General features: G+C 44.1%; 1 protein-coding gene across 1 annotated transcript in view; it reads left to right on the forward strand.

Annotated features, from left to right (window-relative positions):
• ttll7 (tubulin tyrosine ligase-like family, member 7) overlaps positions 1-14,789 on the forward strand; it is a gene marked incomplete at both ends in the record, with an annotated part of 162,172 nt that overhangs the window by 14,214 nt on the left and 133,169 nt on the right. Inside the window, 1 exon segment of the mRNA XM_084308467.1 lies at positions 243-401. Within this exon segment, the coding sequence (XP_084164593.1) occupies positions 243-401 (159 nt within the window).

The following is a 14,789-nucleotide window of genomic DNA, read 5'->3' on the forward strand; positions in this document are numbered from 1 at the left end:
TTTGTAACTCCTGGCTCCTGACATCTATTGTGTAGCTCTTGTAAAAGGCGATCACCGAGACTCGCAAAGACATGAATGTTCAGGGGTTATGTGGGTCCTCTCTGTGAGACGAGCTTGAGGGCTAATAACAAATGAGTGTGTAAGTACATTTCAATGTGTCCTTGTTTCCTCTCTGATCGTGGTGAAGTGACGTCGGGTTCTTTGAGATTTCCCCCTCCTGTTGTTTCTCCTCCTCTGAACAGAATGATCAAGAGCCAGCCTCAGGAGTACAGCTTTGCCCCCAAGACCTGGATCTTCCCCGCTGAGTGTACCCAGTTCCAGAACTACGTCAAGGAGCTGCGCAGGAAACGCAAGCAGAAGACGTTCATCGTCAAGCCCGCCAACGGAGCCATGGGTCACGGGTAGGTCAGCGGGTGGCCAGGGTAGGGGGGGGGGGTTACAGCAGGAAGTAGCCCTGAAGCACTGAGGCATTATTGACTACTGGACTGACAGAGACAGGAACTGAGGAGGAGGAGGAGGGAGAGGGGGGGATGCACAGATACCTACTAACAAACATACAACATAGATACATAAATACAGACAATTAATATACCTAAGTATGGATTCTATTTAGAGATATGATTTAAGCAGTTCCTCTTTCAGTGATTTTTTTGAAGGTTGTGATGGATTTTGACAGTTTCAGACTCGGGAGAGGGAGAGGGAGAGGGAGAGAGAATTAGCAAGATGACCATACAGAGGGCGAACATAACAAAACAGAGCAGCGACCGGGAGGCTCCCTGACAAAGAGAACATGACATGGAAATAGCCTCACAGGCCACAGTGCCGAATTGAGTATTTGAGCCGAGAGGCTCCAGTGAATCTCCTCGTTGACACCCCCTCCTCTCCTCTCCTCTCCTCTCCTCTCCTCTCCTCTCCTCTCCTCTCCTCTCCTCTCCTCTCCTCTCCTCTCCTCTCCTCTCCTCTCTCCTCTCCTCTCCTCTCCTCTCCTCTCCTCTCCTCTCCTCTCCTCTCCTCTCCTCTCCTCTCCTCTCTTCTCCTCTCCTCTCTTCTCCTCTCCTCTCCTCTCCTCTCACCTCTCCTCAGTCACCCTGGCCATAAATCAACAGTGGAGGCCACACAGCCTCCACACAGTCCCCGGCACTTAGTGTCTTCCCCCGAAGGTCTTGGCATGTGATTATTGAGTCCTTGTTACGAGGTGCCATCAGCAAGTCCTGGTCGGACAAGAAATGGAAACAGCCTTCCTTGCTCCTGAGGGGGTGTGGGGCCGAGGGGAGGGGGTGTACTCTGGTTTCCCTCCCTTAATAGTTTCTCTCAGGTCTCGTATGCACTTTACACTTTAGAACATCTTGAGAGAACCATTTCCCCCCCCCCCCTCCTCCCCCATCTCGAAAAACAACAAAAACCCATCAAAAACAACACTTGCGGGCGTTGTGAAAATGTTTTTCTTGTTTTGAACCTCCCATAACCTAGCTTTTGGAAGCGTTTTGAAAAAGGTATTTAGCTGCGGGCGTGTTCAGTGGAACAGTTGTCAAAATATTATCATCTCTGTGATGTCATAAGTGCTGAACAAAGCATGAAAACATCTTATTTCTTTTGCAAACGTGTCTTGTAGTGAATAAATTAATCTGGTGGTTTTAGTTTATTCAGCTACAGTATACACACACCCATTATGTTTCGGGACTTGTGGCATACGTTTGAAAACATGACACATCGGCGAGGAAAGATTGATATCGATGGCTCTCAACTGCCAGTGTCAACATTGTGGACACATTTCAATAATTGCCGTTCTATGATTTTCATACCGGATTATCACAGTACAGATTTTGGAAACCGTAAAAAACTCAGCCCTAACATCTGCTACAAACCAGTGGACTTGCGCTTGCAATGTATGCTTAAAAATGATTGATCTCTGATGTCTGATAATAATAAAACATAATTTTTATTTATGAGTAAGACTGTTCATAGTGTATCACTTGCCCGGCTTTTTATGCTCTTCGGTCTTCATGAACATCACGGTATCATCAGAAAATGTAAATAAAGTATTAATCAACCACAGGAAAAAAGGTACATAATGTAGTAATATAATATATTTACATTTCATATCGGCGAAAATCCAAAACAAACAGCGTGACCGGGAGTCAATCTAACAACAATTGTGGTCGGAGGCGAGTGCTCGCCTCTCACCACTAGACTAAACCAACCACCCACCCACCCTGACACAATCACAGCTCTCACCACTAGACTAATCCACCCACCCACACTGATACAAACACAGCTCTCACCACTAGACTACCCACCCTGATACAAACACTGCTCTCACCACTAGACTAATCCACCCACCCACCCTGATACAAACACAGCTCTCACCACTAGACTAAGGCGCCGGTTACACCTTAGTTTCGTTTTCGGTTTCTCCAGATCGCAACGCAACGGTAGCCAAGTGAGACATACGTTTGCAACCCGAGTACTTTCGTTTTGTCACCTGAGCACAGTGATGTAGTACACTGCCAAAGCAGTAGGTGGCAGTAGGTGGCGAACATGAAGGCAATTTCAACCAATCAGAACTTGAATGTGCCAATACACTTCCTGCAAAGAAAATGTCAACAAGGCGGGCGCCTATGGGGGGCGCCACCATCTTTGCCTATTTACCCAATGCAGCTATTCTTTTTCAGCAAAGCCTAATAAAAGTGCAATAAACAAAACGGATACATTCACTGTGTGTTCTGCCTGTCATTTGTTGATGAAACAAAACTAACATCAACACAAGTGACCACCAAGAGCGGATAGTTTAGTCTAAAAAAAGATCGGTAGCTACATTGTTAGCTGCATGCTAACGTCAATGGAATATGCCATTATAACAGTATAGCATTGTGGCTAGAAGCTAACGTTAGCTCACGCTAGTTAGCCAGCACCAAACTGATGATATCGGGAGCTATCAGTAGTTAGATAACATTAGAGACAACGCTGTGTGTATTAAACAAAGGTGAATAGATGACTGGGCCATTTTGTTTAATGCTTGTTAAATTGAAAGAGGAGCTTTGAGCTAACAGGGTCTGATAGCTGACGCTAGCTCATGTTAGCCAGTGGCAGTGCTCAACCAATCGGTAATGCTATGGATGTAAACTTTATTTAACATATTGCATAATGGGTACAATACAATACGGCTCAATACAAACAATTGTTAAGGGAATGCAGACTGTTGTAGCTTGGACTGGGGTCCTTATAACAATAACTTGACAACACATGGTACAGTAGCTGCAGCTATTTGGGACACGGAGCTCTGTCCCAAACACACACACACACCCACACACACACACTCTGTTGTCACCGGAAGGGCACGCAGATGGTATCTACTGCGCATGGGCGTTTTCGCAACAGCGGCTCCGTGAAGGCTACACGACTGTTGTCGGCGAGTTTTGACGCTGCTCAAAAACGGAAAACACAATTTTGCGTTTCAATAGGGGCCACAACGTATCCGCCAAAAAACGCCAAAAAACGCATTTCTGTGTAAAAGGGACATGAAACGTATTCAAACGTATTCAAAAAACGACCACAAAAACACTAGTCTAACATGGGCCTAAGACACCCACCCTTATACAAACACAGCTCTCACCACTAGACTAATTCACCCACCCACACTGATACAAACACAGCGCTCACCACTAGACTACCCACCCTGATACAAACACTGCTCTCACCACTAGACTAATCCACCCACCTACCCTGATACAAACACAGCTCTCACCACTAGACTAAAAGACACCAACCCTGATACAAACACTGCTCTCACCACTAGACTAATCCACCCACCCACCCTGATACAAACACAGCTCTCACCACTAGACTAAAAGACACCCACCCTGATACAAACACAGCTCTCACCACTAGACCACTAAACCACCCACCCACACTGATACAAACACAGCTCTCACCACTAGACTAAGACACCCACCCTGATACAAACACTGCTCTCACCACGAGACTAATCCACCCACCCACCCTGATACAAACACAGCTCTCACCACTAGACTAAGACACCCACCTGATACAAACACTGCGCTCACCACTAGACTAAATCACCCACCCACCCTGATACAAACACAGCAATACTATGATGATGGTTTGTTTTAACATTTAACGGTTATGGTTAAGATTGAAAGTTAGGGTTATGGTTATGGTTAGTTTAACAGTGTAACAGTGTGGTTAGGGTTTGGGCGAGGCTATCAGACATTTGTGTCTCAGTAGTATTGAGGTAAAGGCACTTGCCTCCCATGCAAGGTCATTCCCTGTTTTCTGAAAACGTTAAAAGTGTAAATCTTTTGAATATGTAATATATGTACTTATTTGTGATATGTGTCTTCCAATGGTCGATAAGTACTTTATTTACATATTTGAAGCGAGATAGGGCTGTGATGATTGAATGCGTTTGTGCAAAACTAAATCCCTTCAGTTCACGTACTGCCATTTCCTGTCCTTTTCAAGGCCACGCATATTTAGGAGAACAAGCTAGCACAGTTTTCAGAGATGGATTGTTTTGCCTATAATTGCGCTCTACTCTACCATCAACTGGCTTAAGTAACATGACCAACGTCTCACTGAGGACACTTTGATGTGAGGAGAGGAAGAAAGGACAATTTGCCATGTCTTGTACTATTATGTAATATGCTATACTTATATATACTACTATCTACTAACTACTATGCTAATATGTCTATACTACTATGCACTCAAGTTTGACACTGCTAGATGAACAAGACCACTTACCGTACTTTTCGGACTATAAGCCGCAACTTTTTTCCCCATTTTTCGACCCTGCGGCTTATATCATGGTGCGGCTTATATGTGACTCGACGTGACCAAACCCGAAAATGTAAAAATCGAAATATTGCTTTTTTGACTGCATTGAAATGTTATTTATCTGTTCCCTTATTTGCTGAACTTAATACAACTTGTAAATGAGTTAATTCTTTTATTTGTCCGACAGTATTGTGTCCCAATGCTAATTACATATGGTAATTAAACATTAAAACACCTGCGGCTTATAGTCCAGTGCGGCTTATATATGTACACATTATTCAATTTAGCTGCTGCGGCTTATATTCAGGTGCGGCTTATAGTGCGAAAAGTACGGTACCCTTAGCCGCCAGAGGTGTACCCCTCCTGCTGACTTGTTGTACACAAGTTGTAAGTCACTTTGGATAAAAGCATCAGCTAAATGACTTAATGTAAATGAGATACTGAAGGAGAGAGCTGAGGGGAGAGATCAGTGTGTGTGTGTGTGTGTGTGCGTGTGCATGTGCGCGCGCGCGCGCGTGTGTGTGTGTTGGTTAAACCAAAGATACAGCTTTGATATGATGTTTTATCAATTTATTTTACAATCACTACAACTGGAATGAAGATAATGTTTTATAATATGACAAAGCACAATGGTCATTTCAATATACAGCTGTTGTTTTCACTCAGCAGAAATAGGGAGGTGTAGTGGTTACATCATTGTTGTTTCCGGCCGGTCCACCTCGCTTGAAATTGCAATGTATTTCCAATGGACACATTTCTAAATCGTCTCGTTTAAAAACCCTTGGGAGTCTAGGCGATTTCCACCCCTCCCCTCCTGGGGATTTTCACATTTCTCTTTTTTTACATAATATGAAACTACAGGTTCATACCTTCAAAATAAGCCATCAATTGTAAAATTCGAGCTTCGATTCTGATAACATTCTAACCAAATCTCAGTTCAGGGCTTTGAAAGACAATTCAGCTATTTGATGAAAGGACTACACTCCCAGAATTCAATTAACTCCATACCAATTCACACCTGAACAAAGGCCCAGCTTCTAGTCTGTCATTCCTTTGATATTCCAATGACTGTCTTTTGACCCAAGAGGCCCAGAGAGAGTTTTGTTGATAAAGATAGGGTACAGAGTCATTCGAAATGTAAATTTCTATACCTTATATATTGTTATTTGTATAAGATATATATTTACTCAGTATTTTTATACCAAATTCAAGTTCACGGTAAACTTTGATAAACTGCTTGTAAAACCTAAACAATGTACAATGAAGTGATATACATATTTATTTTCAGAACAACCTGGGCCATCAGAATATATATGACTCAGTTATGTTACATGAATGTAGTATGTAGGGGAGAACAGGGTTGGTTGTCACACGGGTAGGTTGTCACATTCATTATATTTCACAACCAAAAGGTGCGGTCTCCCATATTTTTGTATGGAAATGTCCAGAATTGGGATCAGAGCTCACCTACATAGTCTTCTTTGGAGTAAGACAGCTGAACTTGAGGTGAGAGGACCTTTTGTGTTTTTCATGTGTAATTGTAAATATTCAGCTCCTCAGTATTTTTCTTCTAGGCTTTTACACAATTGGTTTATAATGAAACAATTGTTACCCTTAAAACGTGTGAAGGGAAAGCTATAGTTTAGATTGTTGTTGGCTAACTAACTCGTTTTAGATGGTTGTTAGCCTTGATACTAGCAAGACATTGCAGTAAGAAAACGCCTTACAATCTAATAACAATTAACGCATTTACAAGTCATATTAAGTTTTGCAAATAAGGAGACATATATATAACATCTCAAAGCACTAAAAAATGCCATTTCTCTATTTTGACTGATTTCTGAAATGTGCGACACTTTGTCCATTTCTGAGACATCCTCTCGGCTGAGACAATGTTACAACGGGAACGTTTAGATGGCATGACGGTGGTGGAGGTGTGTAGAACCCAAATGCAGAATTAAACAAGAGGAGAGGAAGTGGAGGGTGAGAGAGATGACGCACGAGTCGACGTTGTAAATTACAAGCTTTACTTGAACGTAGCAAACAAACAACGTTACAAGGCTTGGCAATAAACAAAAGCGAACTTCAAACATGAAAACAAACCTCAGCTATGCTGGAAAACGTGGGCAAACAATACATGAACGGACTCACTGGGAAATACAGGAAGCTTCATGGGAGGTACACAAGATAGACAGCACACGGGGTGAACAGAACAAGGGTAACATGAATAATGACCCAGCAAGGAATGCTGGGCAGACAACACTTAAATACACAGACTAATTAGAGACAAGAGGGTGATTGGTAAACTAGACACAGCTGGGTGGAACAACTAAACAGAAAACATAACAGGGTTAATATACTGAAACATGACAAGACCAAACAGCACATAGATACAGACACAAGGGAGACAAAACTAGACTAGACAATGGGGCACAGCACAGACAACAGATGAACAAACAACAGATTGGTGATGACAGACAGGAAATTAATAAATACAAGACAACAAAGATGTACACACTGAACTAGGCCACCTGGTGGTTGAAAGACATAGTTCAGGAGTGGGGTGTGTCCATGGACAGATGGGAGTTGTGAAGCAGGACCGGGGGGAACGTTACAGACAAGGCCTTTGTTCACCCGCATGCGGGTGCAAACAGCGAGGTCTGACCCCCAAGGGTTAAAACAAATAAAGTAGGGCTGACCCCTATTAGTCGATTAGTCGACTAATCGGTCGAAAGGAGCCGTAGTCGACTGGCCAACATCTTAGTCGAATATATAATAAAAAAAAAAAAAAATTAAAAGTATTATACTTTTTTTTGTCGACCTATAGTCGACTAACGGCAAATTTTGGCCAATTATAGTCGACCATCCAAATCCTTAGTCGGGGACAGCCCTAAAATAAAGCATAAACATGGGCATGGTGTACATGTACCTTTCTGTGTGTATTCATCCACAATCTATAGCTCAACATGAAACAATTAGCAATTAATTGTAAAATAATTACGTATAATTTTATTTCAACCAAAAATGCTTAAACAATAATGTTAGTGATAGAGGGGAACTCATTTTGTGCAAAAATGGAAAGCTTTCCATTGTTCATGAGGCAGAATTATTACAATAGCCGATAATACATTTTCCCAATGATAAATCCCTATACGGATGGTTCACACGGGAAACTAACGTGACGTCAGACTACACCTCCCTATAGCTGTAACCGAGGGGATTTGTTGGGGTAAAAATTCATACTAGCGGTTAATCGGTTAATCGGTTAACCAATGGCATCCCTACTTCAAAATCTGCCCAGCGTGACCGAAGCTTCAGTCAAAGGACACGGTTTCACATGGTAGCCGAGTGGAAATATCACGAGCGATCCAGCATTGGTTCAGATCCCACCTTCAGGGCCCCAACATCCTATGCGTTTCAACGGTAGTTAAGCTGATGGGTAGGGGTAGCTATACACTAAATACATAAAGAAGAGGTACAGTAGGTGTACTCAGAATACCCTTGACTTGCACCACTGGATGTCACATATATTATTATATTTCTTTTATCCACTTTTTCTCCTCTTTTTCTATTTTTCTCCCATCACAATTATAGCCGTGCCAATTCTCCCCTCCCCTGTCTTGAACGTTGCTTGCATATGCCCCCCACTGGTTGGTTGTAGGGAGGATAGAAGCCTTGCATCACATGTCCCCTCCGATACATGTGGAGGCAGCCTGTCACATCTTTTCACCTGCCAGCGCGGACTCTCATTTGGCGAGGTGTAACGTATGGGAGGCTCACACTACCCCCGCTATTTTCTTGTCTCTGCTGTGCAGGCGTCCCCCAACCAGTGGTGCGTTATTGAAATCATCTGGGGTGACACGCACCACGTGCACGCGCGCTCCCGGCGCGTGCGCGCTCCCGCGAATGCGCATTTAATGTCCCCTCGCTTGGGCACAGACTAAAGACAGTGCCTAATTGCCTCTACGAATGGAATGTAACACGTCTTCACAACAAGGTTAGGTGTGAATGTGTCTGAGAACGTATTTAACACACCTGACGACCGGAGCTATTGATATGCAAATAGCGAGTGAGGTCCCACACCGTGCTACCCCGTCCCATGAACAACGCATGCCTGCCCCCAACCGACCTGTAGGAGTCGCTGTCCACAACGTCCAGATTACTACCCATCGACTTCCACCCGCTAACTCTGCCAATTGAGTTAGTATGACGGCCGGCCCAAGCCGGAGGCAACGCCGACAGCCGGAGTCGATGTCACATATATTATGTTTCCATGGCCTGTTCCGGCCATGTACTCCTGACCTATTTTCACCGCACGACCAATTGAAACCAATAAGGTACTTAAGAGCATCAATTATCCCTTTTTAAAGAACAGAGTAAATGGATATTATGTCAAGATCAGGTCTCATTCATTCACAGTGCCTGATCATATTGCTGACGCCTGACGGGAAGGTCAGTTTCGGCTCTTGGGTCAAGATGACCAAGCAAGATAAAAAGGGCACTCGTCATCCCAAATCAGTGCCCCCACTCTTGAGATCCTTTTAGTGAGGTTCATCCAGTCCTGCATGAATTACACTGAAAGCTAGTTGAAATGCCAAATTATTTTTGAAGTTGAGAGAAGAAGTCCTAATTGAACTCTATTTTATTGTACAAAGGGTATGGTGTAAAAAAGTGTTAAATGGGGGTGTGGGTTGTTCTGAAATAACTTGTTTTAGTTCAGAATAGTCTGAATATGTAGCACATTAGGCTTTAGTGCCTGAGTTAGTAAAAGAAAAACAAAACGTTGGGTTGTATTCATCAGTAGTTACCGATAGGTGGGAGTATTGATGTACGAGTCGTTTAGTAGTGTGGTTGTTTTTGCCTCTCCCTCTCTCTCCCCGGTTGTCCACTCCGGTATAATACGAGCATTACTTATAAACTCCATGCTACAGTAAGCCCTTATTTATTAAAGAATAAAAAGCCGGCAACGGGTGAATTATTGCGACACATTAAGAACGTGAAAGATGATGAGTTTAGCTCGACCGCGACTCGACGGGGGACGGCCTGTGAGATTAGATTTGTCCTTTTTCCCCCCTCTCCTCTCTTTTTCCCCTCCCTTTTTGCGCGCACACCGTGACGCGACAGGAAATTAAGTTATATCTCCCCCCCTGTAATTTATTTTTCTGTCGGCAAACTAAATGAAGTTATTGTTTGTGTCTGAAGCCCAAGCTTGTTAGGAGGGGGTGGTGGGTGGAGGTGGTGGTGGTGGTGTAGTAGAGCGCACAGGGGCTTAAACAGGCGAGATCCCCTCCGGTGCCAGATTAAACAGGCAGGGAGAGTGGGCCGTGATTACCTGACACACCGCGCCTCATCAATCATGCCGTCCGCCTCGCCCGCTCCTCCTCGACTAACTAACACTGTTAACCCTGTCCTCATCATTCAGCCGGCTGTCTCTCTCTCTTGCCGGCAAGGAAGGCTTCTCCTTCCTCCTTCTCACATCATCAATCCCCCCCCCCCCCCACCCCCCACCCTGCTCTTGTTCTAAAGCCTGTCGATGGGCTTTGATAAAGCGAACCGAACAAAGCGTTTAGCGCTATGACACGAGGAGTCTTTTTAGGTGATGGGCAGATGAAGGGTGATTGATTAACCCATTCTAACCTGAGACACATTCACCTCTCCAGGCCCCCCCCCCCCCACACACACACACAGAGGCTCTTCAGGCGTCTTAAGTGTCTTCAGGTAGGAGTGTGGCTGATCTGGGACTCCTCAGGTAGGAGTGTGGTTGATCTCGGACTCCTCAGGTAGGAGTGTGGCTGATCTAGGGACTCCTCAGGTAGGAGTGTGGCTGATCTAGGGACTCCTCAGGTAGGAGTGTGGCTGATCTAGGGACTCCTCAGGTAGGAGTGTGGCTGATCTAGGGACTCCTCAGGTAGGAGTGTGGCTGATCTAGGGACTCCTCAGGTAGGAGTGTGGCTGATCTAGGGACTCCTCCATGGCCATCTGTTTTAGCCACGATCCGGAACGAAGGCTAAGCCGGCGTCTCCTGTCGACAGCACTCTTGCTCTGCGGAGCTTGATAAACTGTTACGACACGTTGGGCTTCATTAGACTCCGTTTGAGCAGGTGAGCGCTTCGGTTCCGTTTAACAGCCCGGGCTGTATAATTCAGTGAGATATGACCGTGGGCCACTATGATCAGAACTCCCCCCCCCCCCCCCCTCTGCTGGCTCTGTGCCTCCATACCTCCAATACCTCAAACCATACTGTCAGACAATCCAGGCCATACATTCAGGCCTGGTATTATGTGCGTGCATGCCTACTTCTTGTGTGTGTGTGTGTGTGTATGTGTGTGTGTGTGTGTGTGTGTGTATGTATGTGTGTGTGTGTATAAACGGGCCTGCCAGGTTGTGTATGCAACCAATTTAGCCCAGTCTGCTCCAACTGTGAGTGATGGTGATATGTTTTAGGTCAGATTTTCGGGGGTCGGTCTCAGTGGCTGTTTGGAAAAACACCCCGCATTCTCCCTCCCTCCCTCCCTCCCTCCCTCCCCACACGCACACACACACACACACACACACACACACACACACACACACACACACACACACACACACACACACACACACACACACACACACACACACACACACACACACACACACACACACACACACACGCACACGCACACACTGAGTACTGGTTTCCCCGATGCCAGCACTAGCCTCAGCCTGCATACTATAAGGCCTGAGTGCCAGTGACATAAAGACCCAACCAAATTAATTAGAGCAGAGGGTTGAAACGGAGCGCAACGTCCACTCCCATTAACCTGCGCCGGACTCAAACCCCCCCGCAACAGCATTTGATGTGGAGGCCCCCGGCCACTTGACACAGAATGGAGTTTGACTTCCGACAAACACACAACGCTCTCCAGATGCGAGGGGCGGTCGGGTGTGTGTTGCTCACGCAAGCCGGCGCACCGGTACCATGGTGTCTGGTTTTTGTAAATTTTTTGTGTTGATTCTCTTGTTTGAGTTAGATTTAAGAATGTGTCCGGACGTGGAAACACAGTTTTGGAAAGTATGAGGCGCCGCAGTAAGAGCCAAAACAGCTTGCTTTTTTTTTAATAGACATGCGATGCGGTTGGCTTGGCTCTACATCATTTGTTTTAAGTAAATGTTCTGAAAGTGTACTTTACTTGTAAAGAATACCGTGGGAGGACGGGTGTGGTTCTGGTGTTGGCTGCAGAGGAGAGAGGTGCCGTTGGAGAGACTTACTGGAGCAGTGGTGGGGGAGGGTTAATGTACAGGTGCAGCTGATCTGTGTGATTGAGACTGGACTGCTCTCTGCCACGCGGACCATGGAGCAGAGCGTGAGCGCTGTAGCTCACTGGCAGTAGGCGGCTGATCCAGGATTTATGCTACTGTAGCCTTTTGAATATTTAGTTGAGTTTGATCCAGGATTTATACTAGCCTTTTGAATATTTAGTTGAGTTTGATCCAGGATTTATGCTAGCCTTTTGAATATTTAGTTGAGTTTGATCCAGGCTTTATGCTAGCTGTTTGAATATTTAGTTGAGTTTGATCCAGGCTTTATGCTAGCCTTTTGAATATTTAGTTGAGTTTGATCCAGGATTTATGCTAGCTGTTTGAATATTTAGTTGAGTTTGACCGGCAGATGCTCTTAGGTAGCTAGTAAAGCACTCAATGTGTTTGTTTGTGTAGGGGGGTTCTGTATGGCTGCTTGCAGCGTTGTGGAGACCCGTGCTATGGCTGCTTGCAGCGTTGTGGAGACCCCGTGCTATGGCTGCTTGCAGCGTTGTGGAGACCCCGTGCTATGGCTGCTTGCAGCGTTGTGGAGACCCCGTGCTATGGCTGCTTGCAGCATTGTGGAGACCCGTGCTATGGCTGCTTGCAGCGTTGTGGAGACCCGTGCTATGGCTGCTTGCAGCATTGTGGAGACCCGTGCTATGGCTGCTTGCAGCGTTGTGGAGACCCGTGCTATGGCACATTTTATTGAGTTGTAATTAACACAACACAAGGATTCAATGTCCCCGAAGACATCACTGGTGGCCATATTCAAATTAATTTACTTTCAAGGAGCTATTCAGAATTGCATATTCAATTAACATAGTTAGGAAGACCTTGTATGCGTGTGTGAGGTCTTGATAAGATGTGTGTGTAAAACAAGTTAGCTCATTTGTACATTTTCTCTTTTCTACCTAAAGTTGAACCTAACATACTGTTTCTGATGAAATCCTAACGATAAGCTTGATATGCTATTGCTGGATCTTGAGTCATATGTCTGGAACGTCTAGTCTTGACAGTTTGATCTGAATTTCTTTTGATGGTACAGGCGTCATTACACAGCACAGAAACAGCCCCTTGAGAAGAGGACTGAAACAGAGAGGTATAGATGCTGCTGGAATGCGTATTTTCAGCAAATAAAATTCAATGACGTGTTCAGGGGACCTCAAATACCTATATTAATTTATATGTTATACTGTATGTCCCCTTTAAACTACTCTATGTGTCCAGACCCACAATGTGTCGTGGGCCTTCTTCTAGTGGGACCCCACATGAGTAATATGTGATATGTTTCAAAACTTTCAATGTGCCTGGGTCACATGACAACAGTAGTAAATATGTTTGTGATATGTTTCAATGAGCCTGGGTCACATGACTACAGTAGTAATATGTTTGATATGTTTCAGTGAGCCTGGGTCACATGACAACAGTAGTATGTTTGAGATATGTTTCAGTGAGCCTGGGTCACATGACAACAGTAGTATGTTTGAGATATGTTTCAGTGAGCCTGGGTCACATGACAACAGTAGTATGTTTGAGATATGTTTCAGTGAGCCTTGGTCACATAACAATAGTATGTTTGTGATATGTTTCAGTGAGCCTGGGTCACATGACAACAGTAGTGTGTTTGAGATATGTTTCAGTGAGCCTGGGTCACATGACAACAGTAGTATGTTTGTGATATGTTTCAGTGAGCCTGGGTCACATGACAACAGTAGTGTGTTTGAGATATGTTTCAGTGAGCCTGGGTCACATGACAACAGTAGTAGTATGTTTGTGATATGTTTCAGTGAGCCTGGGTCACATGACAACAGTAGTAAGTATGTTTGTGATATGTTTCAGTGAGCCTGAGTCACATGACAACAGTAGTAATATGTTTGTGATATGTTTCAGTGAGCCTGACTTGAAACATTTAAGAAACCATAGAAGGAAATAATTAACCTAAAATGACTGTATAAGGACGGTATAATTAATATTTGAATTATGTTTTGTTTATTGAATATTAATAAAGTAACAATACAACTCTAGGTCAGTTACAAAATAAAAACGACTGTCTTTTACTATAATGCACTCTGCTACTAAGGGATCTTCCTTGCCTATATTACTACCTACTATGCTAAATTATGTCTTTACTACTATGCACTCAAGACTGCAGGACCCATGTTCAACACTGTTTGATGAACCTTGTTACTGAGCTGTCAGAGTTGTACCCTTCCTGCTGACCTGTTGTACAGAACTTGTGAGTCGCTTTGGATAAAAGCGTTCAGCTAAATGACAATACATGTAAATGTGAGCAGCGCAAAGTAGAATCCCAAAGGAATTTGAACGGGTTGATTTGAGACAAAAATATCACCTCATTTAGCCCCCAGTGGCACCAGGCCTTTCCATCAGTGAAACACTGAAGTCCACCGGGACAGGAGCAGGCAGAGCCTCCAAGTTCAAGTTCAAGTTTCAAGTTTCAAGTTTCAAGTTTCAAGTTTCAAGTTTCAAGTTTCAAGTTTCTTTATTAGTTGTCACACAAAAATACAGAATACTTTTATATGAAATGCTTCTTTCTGTTTAGCTCCTGAGAGTGTGCTAGATAAAAATAGATAAGTATAAAATAAGTATAAAATAGAAGTCAAAAGTATGTAAACAAAAGTGTTCAATATACATATATACAATATACAATGCAGAGTAGAAAAAGTAACTGAGTTACAGTACAATATACA

The sequence above is a fragment of the Notolepis coatsorum genome (genome assembly GCF_963971535.1).
Source record: "Notolepis coatsorum genome assembly, chromosome: 2".
NCBI lineage: Eukaryota > Metazoa > Chordata > Actinopteri > Aulopiformes > Paralepididae > Notolepis > Notolepis coatsorum.